This window comes from Indicator indicator, chromosome 2 (genome assembly GCF_027791375.1).
Source record: "Indicator indicator isolate 239-I01 chromosome 2, UM_Iind_1.1, whole genome shotgun sequence".
Lineage (NCBI taxonomy): Eukaryota > Metazoa > Chordata > Aves > Piciformes > Indicatoridae > Indicator > Indicator indicator.
The window spans coordinates 39,476,148-39,497,670 of record NC_072011.1 but is presented as its reverse complement, the minus strand read 5'-3'; the positions used below and the strand labels follow the sequence as shown (position 1 = coordinate 39,497,670).

At 36.2% G+C, this 21,523-nt stretch overlaps 1 protein-coding gene across 1 annotated transcript in view; it reads left to right on the top strand.

Annotated features, from left to right (window-relative positions):
* STRN (striatin) overlaps positions 1 to 21,523 on the top strand; it is a 64,682-nt gene that overhangs the window by 7,228 nt on the left and 35,931 nt on the right. Inside the window, exons 2-5 of the mRNA XM_054399290.1 lie at positions 5,809 to 5,912; positions 13,164 to 13,237; positions 16,090 to 16,168; positions 18,249 to 18,413. Coding sequence (XP_054255265.1) covers positions 5,809 to 5,912; positions 13,164 to 13,237; positions 16,090 to 16,168; positions 18,249 to 18,413 — 422 coding nt within the window. The remainder of the gene's footprint in view (positions 1 to 5,808; positions 5,913 to 13,163; positions 13,238 to 16,089; positions 16,169 to 18,248; positions 18,414 to 21,523) is intronic.

Sequence of the window (21,523 nt, the reverse complement as noted above, 5' to 3'; positions counted from 1 at the left end):
AAAAGAGAGACTGGCTATCTGAACAGACATCTGCCTAGTAAAACACTTCAAACTGCAGCAAGAAAAGTTTTCCTGTTGGTTGAGATGCTTAAATTAGTATTCAGAGTATTGGTAAGAACAAATAGCTAAATAATTGATCATCCAGAGTCAACAATTAGGAGTTTTGAATTCACTGATAAAAGATTGTTTTTCAAAGAAATGAAGAATGTAGGTAAATGGCATTTTTAACTTTTTTTTTTTTTTTTCCTTAACCCCAAGTTTTATCTTTGGTCTGTTGTGGATGTTTGGGTTCGTTGTTTGTTTGTTTGGTTTTTTTTTTTCCCCCAAGGCTTAGCTCTGATGCTAATTTCAGAACATCTCTGAGAAGTCCAGCAAAAATAATTTGCCAGTAGCAAATTGTGATGCTTCCTAGTTCCGTGAGGCACTATGGTTCAGAATGAGCATGCAGGTGGTAAACAGGATGATGAGCTTCTGTGCAGTTTGAAGCTACGTAAGCCTCAGTGCCTGCTGCTGGTTTTCAGCCTGTGGCCCTGCTTCAGCTTTGTGTTATCTTAAATGGCCACAGGCACTTAAAAGAGCTTCCAAGCCTCTTTTTGGCACAGAATGCTAGTAGATTTGTGTTGAGATGTTAATGGTGCCTGAAAATTTGTTTGCTAGTTGCGCTAATCATTGATATTTTCCTTCCTCCCCTTTCCTGTACTTGTTTTTTATCTCTCCTCCTCTTACCCCCTAGGCATACCTACACATATTTACAAATACAGTCAAACATGTAGTGCTTCAGTGAACCAATCCTAATCTTAGAATACTGAGCACCTCAGCAGTCTGCAGAATCCTGGCAGATCTTGGTAGACCACTTAGAACAACTGTTCAAGGCTGATTCATCTGTTTATGTATTTAGTTATTTTAGCTATCTACATAATTTTTTTTGCAATACTTTTCTTGCAGTCAGTATTTTCCCTCATTCATTATCTTTTTCTTAACCTGTGAAGATGTTGTTGTTGAATTATGGAAGCAGTATATACAGAATAGTGTGTCTTGGTAGCTCTTTGCCAAATGATGCCTGTTGGGCTTCAAGGGCCCATAAATTTGGAAGTGAGATTTATTTAAAATATTCAACATAAATATTTTACGGAAAAGAATGGAAAGTTGTTTTATAGTTCTTGAGTCTTAAGAATTAAACTTTAAATACTGAATATAAGTAATTTTTTAGCAGCCATAATGTTGTTTCTTTTTACACATTTTCCATTAAAGGTAAATATTATTTTGAATTTCTTGCAGTTTTGTAATGTCAAGGTGTCAGCCTAAAAAGGTGTGCAGTTGTAATACTCTTTTTTGCATCCTTGTCATTGTGGTTGCTGATTACAGGAAGTGTAAATTATAGTTTATTTTTTTAAACTTTGGTAAAGTTTGGATTGATTAAGATGCAATTTCGTTATTTGACTATATTGTTACAGCTGCTAAGCCTGTATTAGGAAGTGAGCAGCATTTTATAAAATATTGTTTCTAGCTCAATGCTACCTAAAACATTGCCTCACCCTTTTATCCGCTTCAACGAGACATTAGAGTCTGTTGGGAAATTCTTTAAAAAAACACATGTTGTTGCCCATGAGAAGTTTTTTTTGTAACATAATGAAAGTTATTTTAAAAAATCTCTTGGTAAAGACATGGAATAGTTAAGATAGCTACATTGCTATTAATTTAGACCAGATGCACATGAAGCTTCTAAGTTATGTTGCAAAATAGCAAAGTGGAAAAACCTGCAAAAACTAGACTAGCTGAAATAATAAAGTACCAGGTATCTCTTTCCTTAATACTCTCTAGCTTGTTTTTGGTTTTATTTGTTTGTGGGATTGTGTTTTTTGTTTTCTTTTCTTTTGCAGGGGGTGGGGTGATCTGTAGTACAGTAACCTGTAGTATTTAGCTTGGAATAAACCTGAGGCATTTGCTGCCTTTATTCCTCTCTGTGGAGCCAGCAGGACTGGGTGCTTTATGAAGATGATGCACCCCACCCGTAAGGCAAAGAACAATATGAGTTTTTGTGTGATTCCTGTAGGCGGTTTGGAGATTTGCAATGACTAGTTCACAACTTGATGCATTTTAACCTTACTAGCTTTAGAAGGTCACCTGTCGCAGAACCTGTTTTTTTGTGTGTATTCGTGAATTCTTAACGTTTTTGGCTGACCTTCCCGGGGTGGCCAAAGTGCAAGTGTAGAACAGTGTTGCAGATCATTAATTTATTGATAAAATTATGTTCCCCATTACAGAAAACTGTAGCTGTACAGTTTGGCTTTACTTTCCATTGTGTTTAAAAACTGATGCACTATAAATGTGTGCACAGACATTTAGACAGGTGTTGGCTCCATTTTGTAGCTGGGAATGGTGATCCTGGAGTTATCACTGTATTGTTCTAGAGACGGAGAAAATACTGCTAGATCTCATAATTTCTCATTTTGGGTATTTAAATTCAGTGTACTAATTCAGTTTTCATATATATTACAAATAGTTGAATTTATGGTATGACCATTTAAGTTTGTTTGCATGTTTTCAATTAATTGCCAAGCATTGTAAAGAATGAAATCTGCTTATGACAGTTGGATTGCTACAGTATTATTGTTAGTATAAAGCTTCAGTTACACTGTCTTATGTGCATTGCAAATAAACTTGAATATTATCCCTAAGAATTTCTTAAATAAAATGTGAGCTTACATATATAACTGATGTTTTGTTGTCTACTAAGGCTGACTTTATTGCAGTTTTCCATCACTTACATAAATGAGGGTTAAGGGTTGCTCATATCCTGTGGGAATAATCTTCTTTTTGTATATCATGAAAATGACCAAATGTAAGCATTCTCATTTTCAGAGCCAGAATGTCTCAAAAATAATGAGTATTCGATGTAAGGATGCTACTCAGAAGAAAAACATGAGCAAGCTACACTAGAAACTGCTCAGCCTTTGAGGAGAGAGCAGAATCATTCTTAAGCCCACTGGTGCACTTCTCTGTTTCTTGATTTGTCAGTAAGACTACTGATCTGTGATGTATCTGACAATAATAAGCTTGTGTAGGGCTGGAGGAGTGGCTGCTCTGGGGCTGTGAATTCCACTTTGTTGTTGCTGCATGCTTTCTGAGTAAGAAACACAAAGATTTTGTAGAACTCCAGGAAGAAGGAAAAAATTATAAGACATCAGTAAGAACATTGGCATACTGCTGACTATAAAATATGTCCAAAGAATTAATTAATATTTCTTCCAGTGTTCTTTCTTCCTGTGCTATATGTGTGATGCATGTAGCCTGCCAGTGGCCCTGAGGAGGAAGAGCACAATTCTTTTTCTTCATGTTGAATCATAAGATCTAGGTGCTTCAGCTCCAGAGGAGAGTTAGAAGCATTATTTTCACTAGTTTATGTGCTTGAGGAAATTATGGTAACAATTTTGAATTTTGCTCCTCACGTGGTTAGTTAGACAAGTCAGAGAGCCAGGCCTGCCCTCTACCTGAACCTTCACTCTGCCCATTTTCACTTGAAGGAGTCACATATAATATTTCTTAATCTAATCCATTTATGTATCTCTCTCATACAAAAGTAACCTGTCAATTCTACTTAATTGTGAGGCTTTTTTGTTTGTTTAGGCTGCTACCAGTAGAAGATTACTTTAACCTCAATTGTTAGCATGGTAATGGTGGTTCAGCCTTTGCAGTACAGCAGCGTATGAGCAAGGCCATTTGCCAGCGTGCTGGGTAAAAATGCTTCACTGCCGCTGTTTTGGTCAGTTTGCTCTGAGCTAGAAATTGCTTGCAGGCAGCAGGTCACATCCATAGGTTACTTCAGGTTGTGTCCTGATGGCCTTGGATGATCTTTCTTGTTCCAGCCAAATGAATATTTATATTGTGTTCTACTATTCTTTTAATATTGTGCTTTGGTTTTTCTCTCACTTCTCGGCTAGAAGAGCACTTGTTTATATCTGCTACGTCTATGTAGAGATAGGAAGAGAGGAAATCACTGTCACAGTGTTCTAAGTAGTATGTGCATTATAATCTAGGTGTCTGGACTGTTGCTGCAAACTAAGTTGCATGTGCTTGAGGTGTAACTGAGAGGGGTGGTGACCTTGTTGACCTAACAGGGTTCTTGCACAGTTACATTTTTCAGATTAGGAAATGCTGGCTCCAGCATTTCTCTCTTCTGTGTCTTTCCTTAAGCCTGAGTATAAAGCAGACTTTAGAGTTCAGTTGTAGTGTTCTGTTCATCCCAGTTTGTGTATTATGTGAGGACAAGCCTGATGATAGCATGACAGAGGCCTTCCTTTTGATTCACCTGAGAGTTTTTTGGCAATCAAATGCATTTCCCCCACTGAAGGTGAATACTGACTTCATTGGAGAGCAGCCAGTGTTTTTCACTTGTGATAAACTGTCTGCTCTAGTTGATGACTGTGTGGTTAAGGATTCTTCAGGTGTCTGTCAACCTGTTTACTGTCTGTATTTGAAATTTCAGAATTTCAATTCTGTAAATTTTGTGAAAATTCTGTCTGCTGGTGTTATGTTTTAGAGTGGCTGCTATAGCTGGCCACAAGCAAATGGTCTTTTGAAATAACATTCATATTGCCTGTGCCCCAAGATTCACCTTGAGTTGTTTGTGTGAATTTCCTTCATAGTTGGTGAGGAGAAAATAGCATATGTATTTAGAGACACCTTGGGATAAAAATCTAAAGTCAAATAAGTGTCAATATCCATTGACTAAAATATCTAGAAACTGCTTGCAAGGTTTGTGGCAGGTGAGGAGAGGATACACCTGCTCGTTTCTCCCTGGTTTTCCCTAGAGATTGGTACAGGCCGAAGTACTTACAGAAAACTGCTCATAGAACCGCAGTGGGTTATATATAAAAATGGAAGGCTTAATGGTCTTCATGGTCAGCAGCAATGGTCTGGACTGGTTGCCTTTCACTTGTTTGTACTTCTCAGGAGACAAATGAGATGCTTGGAGATTTAGCTGGAAAGATGTCAGAAAGCTGATCCTGAAAACGGCAAGGGGCTTGCAATGTGGTGACTGCCAATAGGTATTGTGGTCTAAGAATGTATTCATGAGTTCTGAGAGCATAAGAACCTGCCTCTTATACTGGACTTGATTAGAACATGAGGTACAAAAGCAGGTAGTTCTGCCTTTCTGATTAGGAATTAATATTTTTTGGTTACTATCGTTTTCCATTTAAAGATGTTTCACAGGCAACTACATGTTCTCTGCTGGAATTTGATGAAGGTTAGGTGTCTGTTTTCCACTTGACTTCTATTTGCTTCTATACCATTTCTCTCATCTCCCTCACCAAAATACCTTTGTGTGCTTTCCATTTTTCTTCCTCTCTCTTAATTATGGTATTTCTGGAGAGCTTTCTTTAGCCTGTTTTATTAAGTATTATAATTAACACTTTACACTGTATCACAAACAGGCGTTTATTTTTCTTCTAGCTGTACTTCATGCTGTACTCAGTTCTTTGACTAGTATCATGTATCATGCTTTTATCTGCAGAAGGCTTTTTGTATGCTTATTTGTATCTATTCCTTCTTGTTTAGCCAAGAGAGGAAATAAACTATGTCAAATATACTAAAATTGCTTTATCTTTCTTTTTTATCTGTAATGAGCATGAAGTTTGGAAGATTTATCTATGCACTGTTTTGTCTAAGCATTTAGTATTTATGAAACACAGTGAGCCAATTTCTTTTGAACTGTACAAATAAATTTTAAAGTAAGTTGGGGAACTTAAGAGCTCTGCTGAATGGTTTTGAGGAAGCATATTCTAAATTGAACACTTCCTTTTGCAGGCCCAGATTGCCTTTCTTCAGGGTGAAAGGAAAGGACAAGAAAATCTGAAGAAGGATCTAGTGCGAAGAATCAAAATGCTGGAATATGCACTTAAACAGGAAAGGTACACTGCATTAGTGATGAGTACATGATGAAGAAATTCTGAAGACAGATTCTTTTGCCTTTGTGTTTGACAAAACTAAGAAATATTTTTTCTGTATATATTCAGTTCTCAAGTTGACAAATATTACTGTACTAAATATCTGGTAGTCTAAATGTCTGTATTATGTTACAAACAATAGCCAAGATAGTGTGGCTCCAAAAATGTGCAAATAAAACCAGTGGCTGATCAATGATAAGTACTTTTCCTTGGTAAAATTCCAACTAACTCTATAGGTAATACTTTAGAATTGCTGTGTATTCTCTTTTTTTGTTTGAAGTACTAGCTTTGTTTAGTACTCTCTGATAACTGAAATCTTGAATAAATGCCTACTTTTTAATCTTGCTAAGTTTTTATCTTTTCAGTATGACAGGCTTTACAGGAATATCTTCTCTAGGCTAATTGTGTGAGGAGTAAAAAAATCAATTGTTTACTAGTTAAATAACTATTTCTTTTTTCACAGGGATTGCAGTAGTAGTTCCCAGTCTGCTTTACCATTATGTTCTTACATATACTTCCTTATTGTGCTAATACTTGCCTTTGAGGCAAATACATTGCACTTTTTAAAATCAAGTTCTAGAAGTCTTTCTGTCTGACTGATTTATTTTAGGACAAGTTTAATTTTAAACACTTTTTATTAGTAAAATGTCTTTAAAAATTCATGACTAAAAAGCGTATTTATGGCACTACTGCAAAGCAATTATTGCTTACATACTGTTTTCCAATCAGATAATTCCTACTTCTCTCTAAGAAAATAGGAATTAAAAAATATATTTTCAATAGTTTGTATTACTAGAAATAAGATTAGAAGTGTACACATGCAAATGAGCAACAGGACATTGCCACTAAATAATTTTAAAAAGACACTAGTAGTTGTATATCAGTGTATTGCATTTAGGTTTGCTTATCTTATGTGGGCTGCTTTGTACTTGAGCCATGCTTGCACTGTCCAATTTGGCTCTTTCCAGTAGCATGGAGCTGTGGCTGATTTCCTGGCCAGCAGTAGCCTGGGGACTGCAGTTTTCCTTCCTTCCCTTTAAGGATTTTTCAGAGGAATACTTAAGGTAGATGCCCTTTTGCCCAGGAATTCTTATGGTACTTTATATCAAATAGCACAGAAGAATCTCGAATATATTTTATGCATATATTATATGCATAATGGAGATTGCACTTTATAGCTGTGGATAGATAGATTGTATTTGAGGTGTGGTTATGGAGATTAGAGTCACTTTAAAAAGACAGAAGCAATGGAGTGTGTGTTCTTGTGCAGTTAAATGTATGACTTAAGGTATACAAATTGAGTAAGATTCCTTGTATTTAAGAACTGAGGGAGCTATTTCTGATTGCTTAGGGATATCTCTAGTACTTCATGTTCGTAAACCAGATAATTTCAGATTAAGTTTCTAATTTATCATACTATGTAAGTATATTTCCATGTGTTATCAGAGAACCTTTGTAAAAGAAAAAAAAAAATCAAACATCCACATGGAGAGTGAAAATGCCTTCCAGTTGCATTCAGTAAAATACACCTAAATTAAGGCATTTAAATCCTAATGTAGCAGTCACTGTCAGTAAGGAAAAACATCTGGTAGTTTCTTAGTATCAGTTTTTATGTAGGTATGTTTCAAAGGTAGTCTTTTTTTTTCCTGCAATGTATGTTATTAGTCTCAGTTAGTCAGGTCACTAGGCTATAGTCAGCTGATCAGATCCAGTTTGATGGCTTCAGTGTGGATGTGAACTCTTTTTAAAGTCAATGGGATGCTTGTGAATGGTGTGTACTGGACATGGCTATAGATAAGAGTTTGTGGTTTTAAACAGCAGTGTTATTTGCCAGTTTCTGAAGAAAGAGTCTTGTATTTCTGATGGAAATGTCTCTCAGCAAGTATTCTTGCTCGATACTTAAAAGAATGGCGGCTATCGAGCTTGGAAGCACTGCTGTCTTTCCCAGCAGTTTTCCTAAATCGGACATTGGCCAGGTCAGGCAGTAGTCAGTTGGGATGCTGGCTTTTTCTGCTGGGATCTCTGAGCTTGAAAATAACATCTTACAAGGTAGAAGGAAAACATTTCTGGTCAGGGAAAGTTGGTATGGGTGGAAGGAGCTGAGGAAGCATTTTTGTCTTCATTTCTGCTCTCACCTTTCAGTATCCCAAACCTGTCTTATTTAGATGAAATAAGTTATGAGTTAACAGGACAGAATATGAAACTGTGGCCCAAAGTAGTCTGTTTGCAATGCCCTCAGTAAACCACGAGCAATAAATGAGCAACATTTGTTTTCTCAGATATAAGCTTTTATGAACTGCTGTTCTGTATAGTGGGTGTTCAGTGTGGTGGGTGGTATTTTTGTTTGTTTTTTGTTTTTTGTCATCAAACAAATGTTTTCAAAGTTTATTGTAACAAAACTTTGAAAGGGTTGTCAGTGTTCTCTGTTTCATTGCACTTACGTAATTATGTAGTGGGTAAGGTAGAAAATAATTTGTACTTACTCACTGTCATGTTTTTTCCACTAATTTAATGTTAGGCCTTTGTTAGTAATTTTAAGATTACCTGGTTGCTGCATGCATAGGAAGCTCAGTTATTTCTGCTGAGGAGTCTAAGTACACTGAATAGCAAAGAGTTCAGAAGGAGGTGGGTAGTAGTTAAGCACTACTGTGTATTCAACAACAGTTTTGATGTAGTTTTCCCAACATCCAGTAGACTGCAGTGTGAGGCTGTTCACAGTTGAGGATTACTTTTTATTACTATAGATAACTTGCTCCACCACCAGTAAGTTTCATTGTTTCCTCTGATTTTCAGGAGCTAGCTGAAAAGTAGTACTGTTTCTCTCAAGTACATGTCCTGTTTCATCTAGTCTAGCTCATTTCCTGTCAACATATTTTAACCAAAGAGCTGGACTTTGGAGCCACATCTCCAGAAGCACTTGATTTAATTTTATGTTGTTTTCTGCGCTGGTGTGTCTGATCAGCATAAGGCTGGCGCCTTCTCCCCTGGGTAGAATATCTCGCCGTGCTGTTCCTGGCAGTCATTTTTGTTTATGTCTATTGGTTTGGCGGCAGCTCCCAGATCTTCTACGGATGTTTTGGCATGCTCCCTCAGCACAGCTGGATCAGATGCTTCAGGTCTGGCGACAAATATTTCCAAGTAATAGTGGCCTTTTTTGATTGGGATCAAGCTTGTTTCTGTGTGAAGTATTCAGAAGAGTTTTATGCTTTCAGTCTTAGAAAATTTAAAAGCATGAAGGTTTTAGCATTTCCCTCAGCAACTCCTGAAATGTTGTGGCAGCTGTGTTGAATGTCTCCAAGCATGTAGTTTAGAGAAAATATTGCTAATTAAAAAAGGAGAATTCTGTAATGAAGTGCCAAAGCTGGAGCAGTGGTAATATTCATACTTACCTGGGTAAGAATATCTGCTCCGTAACATAGTTTCACAGCTTCAGCATAGTTTTCTTCCAAACAACTTGAAAGCTAGTTTTCAGGTGGAAAATACCTTTTATAATGTTGCTTCCTTCAGCTAGTTATTTTCATTTTTCAGTCTCTGCATATTGTTAATAATTCAGGTGTAATTTCTGAAGGAAAATCGTCCAAGTTGAACAAGTTCCAGGTAATAAAGGCTTGTTTGTGATTTGTTTCCTTCTTCTTCCCCTGTCCCAAAGCCAGATGTTTTTTACTAGGTGATGCAAAGGTTGGAGAAACTTTGACTTTTATTTATACTTATTTACAAATAAAAATACATGTGCTTTTTCTTGTGATAGTAGTATCTCAGTGCTGTGAAGTGTCGAGTTCAATGTGAACTACAGAGGGCCAGTTTAAAGCTTTTAAGTGGACTATGTGTTTTTTGCAAAACCATTGAAAATAGGCATGACAGGTAGGCAGGAGATAGTTATTGTGGAAATGGATTAAATATAAATATGCCAATTGAGTAAATTGTACTCAAAATTTCTATAGAAAATAATTAAATTTTCTATTGTGAGAAGTTTCATAGCCTTTGATGGCAATATGTGTAACTGAATGGCCAAGACTCTCTTCTGCTTTTAGAGTCTGAATCATTCTGTTCAACTTCTTCCTTAGTGTGCTTTATAAAGATGATTGTTTGGCTTTCACATCTGTGACATTTTCAGTTCTACCATAAGACAGTTTCTAAAAACAAATACTTGCTGCTTAAAGAAATATAAAACATACTTCCTTGATGGACTGTTAGCTATCTATATTGATTTTTAAAAATATTCCTTTGAACTTCAGAGCTTAACGCAGGTTCATCAGGTCAAGTACTCTGACATGGTATTCACTGTTTCTGTTTCACATGTAATTTCTGTTTCACATCTAACTGATGTCTTGCTCAGATACCTGAATTTATGCTGGCTGATTCTAATTAATTCAAGATTGACTTTGGTGTTGGGTTTTTGTAATTTTGTGTGGGCAAAAAGTCTGTGTTGTTTTTGTTATTTTGACTTTCTCAACAATATTTAAAATAATAATTACTTTCGGGAATTTTCAGCTCTTCAGTTGCCTATCTTTGCTAAGACACGATATTTTGTCTGCATGTGTATTTCTACTGGCCTCTGCCTATAGTGTACAAATATAAATCTTCTGAAAGATGAAATCTTAGTCCAGCTTGGCCTTAAAATTGAAGGATCAATGATGTACAAGACCACAAGGTTAACTTCTTGAAATATAGAAAAATAACATAGGTCTTAAAACCTTTTGCATGATGAGAAGGAACCAGTTAAAAAACCCTGCTACAGATAGCTTGTGATTTCTACAGAATGTATAATCTCACTTTGCTGAACTGATTTTTATAATAGGGGAGAATACTTGAGAAGGATATAAGAAATTTTAAAACAAGCATGCACAGATTGAAATAAATATACTGAGAAGTTAAAAAAACAACTTAGGCTGAATTTTGGAGAACAGATGAGAGATCCGAAGCATGGGGAAGGTATGAGGAATGATCTTTCAGTTAACCTAACAGTTTGCTTTGGTTCTTAAGATGAAATTAGTTAACAAAACTTAGATAGGAAAATTGGTGAATGCATAGGGGATAATGGAACTTTATATAAAATTCATGATCCAAAATGCCACAAAACTAACTGTTCTAAAAGTATTTTCAGGAATTGAGCACAGTATAGGTCACTGATCCAAATTAAAGTATTAATAATTTGCTTGTGTTCTGTAAAATCAAGGCAAAATAGATTAACCATTAGGGTCACTTGATGACTGCATAAAAACTTGACGTTTTTGACAAAGTGTAATGTTTAAAGTTGGTGAGGTAGGTTTGTGGTGAAGTAGAGGATTTCTTAGTTCTTGATTACTTGTTACTTCTTATTAGTGGTGATGGAGGACAAGGTAAACAGAATCAGTGTGTGATGATAATGAAATGCAGTTGTTTTACCAGGGTAATGTCTTTCTGCCAGTGAGATGGAGAAAATTGATAGTTGGAAAAGGAAAGATACACATTTTAATTGAGCATTGAGCTTTAATTATGCTCTATTCTTGGTTATTCTTTTCTGTGCTGACCTAAATGTGTATTCTTCACTTGTTGCTGTCAATACATTTCAATTGCATCCTTTTTTCTTTCCTGGTTTGGCTGCTGCTCATCTGAGTTAGAGCTCAGTGCTGTAGCTCTTGAAGAGGAATTCAGTTTCTTGATCTTTTATACTATACCTAAGAGGCATTTCTTCACTCTGCGCTTTCCCTTCTCATTCATAATCAGATGTTTATTATAGTTAAAATGCAGCTGAATTAGTAAGAAACTCATACTGTTGATACTGAAGCATAAGAACTAGCAAGCATTGCTTCTGTCAGCACCATTTTGTTGGAAGTAATGAGCTTTCTTGATGAATTAGGAAAATCAAAAACCCCAGAACAGTAATGCAGTGAAGTTACGTGAGATGCAGTTAAGAGATCTGTAGGTGTAGTTTGGTAGTTTTAAAGCATTATCTTGTCTTTCTTGATGTAGTCATTCAAGCTTAGTGAGAATTGCCTCATACAATTATGAAGTGTCACACCTATTAATTATTTAAAAACAAATTTTGTAGAAGAGTTCCCCTGGGAGTAGTAGAGCTAATGAAGCCCATCTTGATGTTGGTATATGTGATGGTTGCTTGGTTCCCCCTGCCTCTTTTCTCTTCTTTATTCCACGTTTCTTTTCTCTAGCTCCTCTACATTTTTGTTGGAGCTGTGTATATGTATGTGTGCTAGTTGGTCGTACTACTACTGCCAGGCTGCATGCCCAACTTTGCCTGATTTCTGCCTGTTGTTCAGGGTAGGAACTAGTATGAGTGCCACTTACCTACCTAGTTATGAATGTCTATGAAATTTACAGAGAATCAGGTGGGGTTGAACCATGTAAATTTTCATGTTTGGCAGAAAGCAGTCATGGAGACAAAAGTCTCTAACATTCACAAAAGTCAGTATCAGAGAATAGGGGAACACATTGCTAAATTGGCTGAGGCTTGTTGCCTCAGTTCCTCTATTACTGTTATAAAATGCCTCTAATGAATCTTTGATAACTTACATGTGCATTTTTAATGCTGTACTAGTGTGGCATTGTTTTGTGTTTAAAAGTATATAGACACTGTAGGATGAAACTTTTCAAATTAAAAAGCATTTATTTTTTCTTCTTCTACTTACTCTTACTGACACTGTATAGCATGCTTTATGGACATGTATGCTTATTGACACGTATCGCATGCTTTATGGAGCTTATTAGAATAGGACTTCTCTAGGCTAAAATACTCTCAGTTTTTCAACTTTGTTGGGTGGCAGATCCAGCAGCTTAAAGAGAAACTGGAATAGATGGAGCTGCTGCAGTGCTAAATCTTAGAGTGGCTCTAATCAAGGGTCTGTTGCTGTTAGAAAGCACAGCATTTTGAAGAATAAAACTAAAGTTTCATAATGATGGCTTTAAAAAAATGAAAAAAATGGGTGTGGGGAGGGAAGCAGAGAGTAGCCCATATCCATATGGGAGGAACCTCTTTTGTAGCAGGAACATTTTGTAAAATCTGCAGTCTACTAATGTTTCATCAGTAATCACTTTGCAATTGTGTGTCAGCCTTGAGAAAAATAATTAAGAAAAATTACATGTCTGAAGTCCTGCTGCAACTATTTGTTTGGTTCTTAACCTAGAAGTAAAAAGAGCCTTTTCAAGTGAACACAAGTGACATTTAGCTGTGCTGAGATACTGTTTAAATGTGCTAATTTTGTTAATTGGTTTTTTCAGGGCTAAATATCATAAATTAAAATATGGCACAGAATTGAATCAGGGAGATATGAAGCCACCAAACTATGATTCGGGTAAGAATTTATTAAAAATATGTTAATTTTTGGCATAAAAGCTTAACTGTGGTTTGCATAAATGTTGAAATGGTAGTGTTGATAAAATAAGTCACTAATGGAAGCAGTAGGAATAAAGATAATAAATGAAGACTCTATTTTCTTCTTATTAAAAATATATCCTAATGCTCTGAAACACTCTATTAGTAAATCATATGAGTTTAGATTTAAAAAAACCCAAACATGAACTGGAGAGAATTTTTCTCAGTAACGGGTATGGATGTTTTGGAACAAAGGACATTAAATGTATAGTACATAATTTTTGCTCAATTACCTCAATGGTGTTTCAGGAGAAAAATAATAAAAGTGCTTATTAGACATAAGTGAGAGATTGAGGGTGGGAAATTCATTTACAAAAGTCCAGTGGTCATTGGGAAAGCATACACCTAGCTTCCTTGCTGTGCTGTGAGGGGACAGTTTTTTACCTTGGTCTGTGGAAAGCTGTGTTCTTTTTTCCAGAAATTGCATTTTCTACTTCACACAAATCGTTTTAGGTAATGAACTGCAGGAATTAGTAATTTAAATTACTTCCTTTCATTCCTGTCCCTATCTCCCCATTCTTTCCTCACAAAAATAAATAAAAGGGGTACAGAAATCTCTTTATAGGTCAAGCCCATGAAAGAAGTAATAGGTGATGATTTTTGTGTCTCAGTCCCCGATGATCATATCACAGCTACAAAAGTAGAACCACCTGTCATAAAGGAAGAATACAGAAAGTATGCAGATCACAGCTTTGTCACGTGGTTTGTGGAAGGGATGGTCTGTTTTACTGTCATGGTTAATTCTTATTTTATTGGATTCTGAAGGTCATTAAAAAAAACACTCAAACAAAAACTCCAGCCCCAGCACTTTTTTTTTTCTTTTTGGTAATTTTTGAGAGATTTTATTTCTCATTATTATCAAAGTTACTTCCTTAACTGAAGAAATAGTTTAATTTGGTGTTAAAGAGTGGAAGACCACAGTCTGTATCTGGACCACTAGAAACTTTTGTCCTGATCATACCAAGATCCTAGACAGCCTTGGTTTTTGTAATTTCTCAGGACGCAGCTATAGCATGTTGCTTCAGTTTGCATCTGAGGAATATAGTGCGAGGCCTGGCTTGCCCAGCAGAGCCATAGTAATTGCATTACGTCTAAAAGGTGAATGTTAGTGGAAATAGCTTTATTAAAATGTTATTATCCTGATTTATCCTGTTGCATTCTGTATATGTAGCTGTCAGGAATGTATGCTTTTGTTCTATATCAAATTTGGGATGATTAAGGAAACAGTTAAAATAGAAATCTTATCATGCTCCTTTGTAGTTGTTTTTGATAAATAACTGTAGGTCCATGTGTCCCTCGCCTGCCTCTGCTTTTTCTTGCCCAGTCAGGGAAAAAAATGAAAGTGTTCCAAGTAGCTCTTTCTGATATTTGCTTATAATGGAAGTTCCTTCATTCTCATCTGTAAACTGCTGTTATTACTAGTGGTCATCTTTTTTGAGGAGACTTAAGCAAAAGTAGGTTCTTGCCTGTATACAAACTTCATAGTGCCTGTGGAAGGAGGGGCTTTTAGAAGTGTTTTTCAGGCAAATTTATCTCCATCATATTTTGACTAGTACAGACTGAGGTTTGGTAGTTGACCTCAGCTGTGTCAGAAAATCAGTGTGCAATTGATTATTTCCCATGGTTGCTATTAAATGGATTTGTGAATTTCAGATGAATAAAATTCATACGGCTTTCCTTGCATGTGAATTCTGGTTTGTCTTTGATAGCTTCTCTGGGTAGGTGTTGTGTTTTTTTGTGTGTGGTGTTAATTCAGTTGCTTGAAGGTAAATGACTTCCCAGGGAGGACAATAGCTTTCCCCACATCACTTGTCATTACTCATAGGATTATACCGCAGGTTTTTCTGGTTTTTAATTTTTATTTACACAAGAAGATTGTTCATCCTTCAGTGTTTGGACCACAAGAGTTTCAAGTTTTGCAGAGGCTTTGGGAGATAATAAACCAAGATCTTTTACCTTGGGAAGCCTATGTTTATGCATTTCCTGGAGCAGGGGAAAACCCCCCACCATTATACATACGAAGCTATAGACAAAATACACGTGTACCTGTTGTTTGCCGGCATTCAGATAAATTTCTCAGCACAATAGCCACTCTTTTTTTGTGTGGATTTTCCTGGAGTAGTACTGTTTGGATACAAAGTTTTGGTTGTGGTAAATGTGGTAAATATTTTTTTCAACAGCTTTTGAGGTTAAAAAAAAACCCAAAACAATCCCTATTTTTTTTCCTTCCACAAAAATCACACAAATATGAATGAGTTTAAAGTTGATGTGAGTAGGTCCATTAGTTTTATGTTGAAAGGTCAAATATTAAGAAAATTGTTTGGACAGAAAGTTGTAAATAGGTGTCATGCTGCAGTTGCATTTGATACTGATAGCAGTTCAAGATGTTTGTGTTTTCAGTCTTAAATTATAAGCAGTAATTATATTGGAAGGTTAATGCAAAAATGTAACTCCCGATTGTCTATGTGATTATGTGCCCTTAAAGAAAAAGGAGTAAGATGGGGCTTTTGATGTGAGACAGAGAGGAATGCACTGATGACTAATGGAACTTGCTGTCATACAGTACTATGTACCTGACAGTCTTTGTGTGTATGTATACTATAATTACCTGCTATGTGCTTTTTTTCTCTCTTAAACGGTACTTTGCAATTCTTTTTGTTTTGTTAATAAACCATTTAAAGACAAATCATAGCTGTCTCTTGAAGCTGATGGGCATCTTTTTAAAGCGTAGAACAGGGCAAAAAATGTTCACAATTAAACAATCTTTTCCAGATGAAGGGAATGAGACAGAAATTCAACCACAACAGAACAGTCAGCTAATATGGAAACAAGGACGACAGCTGCTAAGACAGTAAGTATTGAAAAAAGGACTTGAATAATGAATTCAGGGGGAAGAATCTGGTAATGAAATGTGATGATAGAGCTATCAGATTTTTGTCTTCTGTTACTTTCTCTTTTATTAAGAGCTAGCATGCTTGGTTTAGTTTTGACTTGGAAATGCTGGGTTAATGGGTTGGACTTGATAATCTTAAAGATCTTTTGCAATAATTCTATGATTCTGTGAAGTTCATTCAGCTTCTGTCATATTTTTCCTAGGTTTTGGAAAAATTTTAGTGTTTTGGAACTTCAGATGAGAAGCCTTGCCAAATCACAAACACCTAATCTTTGCTTTTCTTTCACTGCGTATAAAAAAACAATCTGCTTGGGAGAACAGTGGGTCATGACACTTTGCAATTCTTTTTGCAGTTGAAAACCAACACACATAATTCTGTACACAACTGTGTAAAACAAAAATAACTGGTGTTGGAAAAGGGTACTTGTATTTTAGCCTGATCAAGGTGCAGAGAAGACTGATACCCATACAGTTACGCTAGAAGTTTTCTGATTCTCATTTCGTCTCAGTGAAGCAAATGTTGTTAATCTAAATTAGTTTTTAAATTGTGGTCATAATGAGCTAATAAATTTCCAATGTATTTGATCACATTTTTGTGTGGTGGGTTTTTTGGCCATAGTTGCAACCATTATTTTAAATCAAAGAGGTCTGTAAAAGACGTTATCAAAGTGTCTCTATATTGTCATGCATTTGCTTCTTTCCATATGCTGATTGTCTCAAAGGTCTTTTAATCAGGTAAGAGAACTTTTGCTTTCTGTTTTTCCCATTGGGTTTTTTTTGAGGTGTTACAGAGGATTAAATGAGAGAGATTGAGTCAGTAAGAGGACAGTCTAGAGCTTATGTTAAAGGACCTTTTTCCAAGAAATTTTATAAAGATTTAATTTGTCTGTTGGATAGCTTATACATGCTTTTCTTTTGCAAGAGTTCAAATCTTTGCATGTATGTTGAATAAGTGTAAATAAAGCACTACAGATTTGGATCAGTGATTTTTGAAGACACGTCATTACTTCCCAGTGCAATTCATAATTAAGTGACATGGTACTGAATACAGAGAGCATATCATTGATGGTCTGTTTTGCGAAGGTCTTTTGTTTGCTAAATAAAAATCAAACAATCACCATTTCTCTCCTAATGTGGCTTTGTGGACGATATTGTTGAATAACTGAAGGAGAATGTTCTCGTATGAGAAGTTTTTGTCTTTGGTTTGTAACAGCTGTAACTGTGAAATAGTGTTTTCCCTCTTTAGAGTCCTCTAGAACGTTGACCATTTAATCAGTCCAGCACTCCTGAGAAGACAGTACTTCTAACTCCATAATCTGGAGAAAATTTTAATTTTTCCCCTGCCTTCACTCCCCACTCCCCTTCTCCCTCCCTCCCAAAGGCAATATGGCATATTGGTGAAAGAGTTGACTTTAGATACTGAGGCTTTTCATACAAGCTAGTGCAGAATTCTTGCTGCCTAGCCCTTATATACAAGACAAGTTAATGTTTTGCAGATGTGTTTGGAGAATAAGGAAAAGACAAGATAAAGATTTTATCAAACCTAGTGTGTTGTAAAAAACAACTCTTACTATTAACTACAGCTACACAATTTGGTTTTATGCCCTCTGTTTTCTAGGTTTCTAATATCTGATATTTCTTGTGGAGCTTTATGTGTAGTTTCCATGTGTTGAAGAATAAAATGGCCATGTTGTACATGCCACTGTGGTGATTTTTTTTGTGTGCTGGTTGTAAGTATTTTAATTGAAAGTGCTATGCCATCCATTTTAGTAAATGAATGAATAACGTATTGTATAACCTCTGACTGCTAGGCTCTTTGATTTTTTTTTTTTTTTTTTTCCCCCTCAGTGACTGTAGAGGCTGGTACCACAAGAGACAATCCCTCTGCAGCTGGTACAGGATGATTATAAGCATGTTTCATTAACATCATACTTTGCTAAGCTAAAGGGTTGAAGATGAGTTTAGGGAGAAGTTTCTGTTTAGTACTTGGAATAAGTGAGATGTGCATGGAAGATTAGCATGAATTCTGTTCCTGCAGGTATCTACAAGAAGTGGGGTACACTGACACGATATTGGATGTGAAGTCAAAACGAGTGCGAGCTTTACTGGGCCTGTCAAGTGATGCTTCGGAGAAGGAAAACAGAAATCAAGAGCCAATGGTAAATGGCACAGAGGGCCAGATTAAAGAGAACACCATGATTGGGTAAGCATCAGGATAGTATTGTTGTCTTTCTACATAAATGTGCTTAATGGTGTAGAACAAGATTTTGTTAACGGATTTCAGGATTTTTTTCCATACTTGGAGATCAGAGCAATTCTAACACATCATCTTACATTAAGCAATAAGTATGCAGAAAACTCTTAAGATTCACAGCTTTAAAGTACAATTTTTTTTTCCAGTTGGATGTCAGAAAAAAGTCAAATCAAGCCTCTTTGAGAGATGATTGCTAGGTGGTTAGATGCCAGTGTGTCTTCAACTTAACAGTTTATTTGTATTGCCAGAAAGGTTACCATATCAATTACAGACTTTGCTCTTCTGTCTGCACTATTACATAATAGTCTGTATGAGAGACAGGATTTTTTAACTGGATCTGAAAAAAAAAGGCACTTGTTTTTCAATGAAATCTTTAAAGTTGTTTGGTTTATTTTTCCACCAGTAGATATACATGTGTAAATGTGACTGAAACGTAAAGTAATAATTTCTGTCTTTCAATATTTCTAATACCCTGAAAAGTCAGTGAAGGAGATTAAAAGCTTGTTGTGCTTACTTTAGCTTTTAAGTAATGTTGAAAACTTAGGAGACTTTTTCCATTTTGTTCTTTTTTCCATATAGTGGTGGTGTGTGCTTTTTAAAAATAAACAACTAGCAACCAACCAACCAACCCCATAAATTATATCTGAAACTTAACTGTGGAGGCTTCACAAAAATGATCTGTTTGTTCTTGTTTAAGATGTTTTAGCTGAAAAACTTGGAAAATGATGCAGAATTGTATGTCTGAACAATCCTTGAGGTAGCTGCTCCCCAGTAGTTTCTGCTGCATCAGCAGGCACAGCTTTCCTCAAAGATTTTTCATCTTTTTTTTCCTTTCCTATACTTACATGGCAAAATTCAAGACCACCTTTGTTTCTAAGGGCTAATACTTTTGTATGACATATTCTGTCTTTTAAAAAGCATTTGTAAAATTTCATTATACCCAGCAGATAGCTGCAGCAGCTTCAAGCCAACAAGTTACATAAGGGCTGAAGTTCCTCATTATGTAATTAAATTTAATGCTGTGAGCTGGAAAATTTGAATGTATGAGAAAACCCACAAGCTACTAAAATATATTGTGCTGTTATGTAGTTGACAAGCCTTGTACTTTATGTACAGCAGCTTTGGGGTTTTTTTGAGGAACAAGGAATGCTTGATAGATTACAATAACAATTTTAATCTGATTTCCAGTGAAGAGGGTCACTTCTTGGGGGAAGTGGGTAAATAAAACTCCTCTTCTTACACTTCAAAATATATTTAACTGTGTTTTGAAGCAGATAGATACCATTATGTGTATTTACATTATAAATATAAGGTAGTTACCTGATGGCTGAAATGGTTGGACAGTGGATTGGATATAGCATTTTTCTGAGACATTTACATTTCTGTCTAATCTACTTGCTTTCTGGGTAGATTTAATAGTAGGTTTAACACTTTGTGGTATACCATGTGGCTGAAGGTATTGACTGATGAAGAATGAGAACCCTTTCATTGTGGCGCTCAGCAAGCTTGACAGCTGCACAGCTGGTCAGGCTTGACGCTTTGAGAAACTGTTTTCATGTCACTTGTGATGCAGAAGACAGCAGACTGTGGAGCATTTTGGTACATGATGTGTGAGAAGTGATTCTGAGGTTTTACAGTGGGATAATTTTCCAGGGGTTTAGTTTTACATTGTTATATCAGTCTTAACAGGTGGTATGTTTTTGTACCATCTCGTTCAGTTTTCCATGCAGGAAGCATTCAGTGGCTTTTTTCCTAGTTTGCACTTCCGGTTTTCAGTAGCTTTTTCAGCTTGTGCTACTAGATACTGTAAAATTAGACACTTCACTGTTTCTGTGGCACTGTTCACACCCTCTCAACTGCCTCATTGCTTGCCTCGGATTTCAAAGTGCAGTTCTGTGGCAGATGGGAAATAAGAAATTAGATGTTTTTGATTAGCTTATATTTACCTGACTCATCTGTTGACAGCATTACTTACTACATGCTAATACTGCTCAAAAAGAAGCTGTTCTATACATGTTTTAGCATTGAGTAGGGACTTAAGGCATGTGGATGCTTCTTCCTGATCACATTTGAAATTCTTACTGAGAGTTTGAGAACTTAGTTCAGTGCTCTTCTACCCAGTTGGCAGAACTGGGAAAAATTTAGATGACTGGGCTAAATTCTATCTTGCAGCCAAGATAGGGGCGCTCTGACGCAATCTCACCAGAGCTAGATGTCTCACTGGGAGAGCAAAAAGGTTGGCAGCTCTTTCAGGAACTTCATGGTATTCCTAGCATGCATGTAAAAGGTCAAGAACGTTGGGGCCACAGCAAGCTGGGGTGGTTGGAAGTGCCTACAGTTGGGTAGTGTTAGAGGAGGAACATTATAGTAACAGGTTATAAGAACAAGAATCCATCCAAACCTTAGTATGATCTCAGGAAGGTTAAGGACATGTGTGTGCTTGCCAGGACAACCGAACATTGGGACAGTTGTAAACTAAATGCAGAAGGAAGATGCTGTATTGTTGTAAGGATACAGAGAAAGTGTATGTGAAAGCTTTGTTATCGCCACAGAAGCCTGTGAACTGCTTAGGTCAATGCATTTTGGCAAGTTTTGTGGTTCAAACCATTTGATGTATGTCAAACATCTACTAGCAGACTTGAGGCTAGTGGTCAACCTGAAGATGTTTTCGTTACATTTGAAGAGCACAGTACTGGGCACAGATGGAATGTGTCGAAATTAATCTAGTCTAACAAGGAATACCTCAGTTAAAGTGAGAGAATGCAGCTCATAGAACATTAGATTTGTTTGATCTTGGAAGAACTGCATAATATTGTGGACCCAGATGAGATTGTGAATTTTAAGTCTGATGATTACATGGAAGGGAGGATATGTGAAGTGGAGTACGAGGATTGAGTAAAAAGAAAGCTTGTGAGAAACAATGAAGACAAATCAATAAGAGTTTGGAAAGAATGTGGGTGAATGTGATAGAGGTTGTGTACAATAGAAGAGAAAACAGCATGGTGAAAAACAGAATGAAAATTAATACAAATGATGCATTTCAAGAACACAAAAATGAA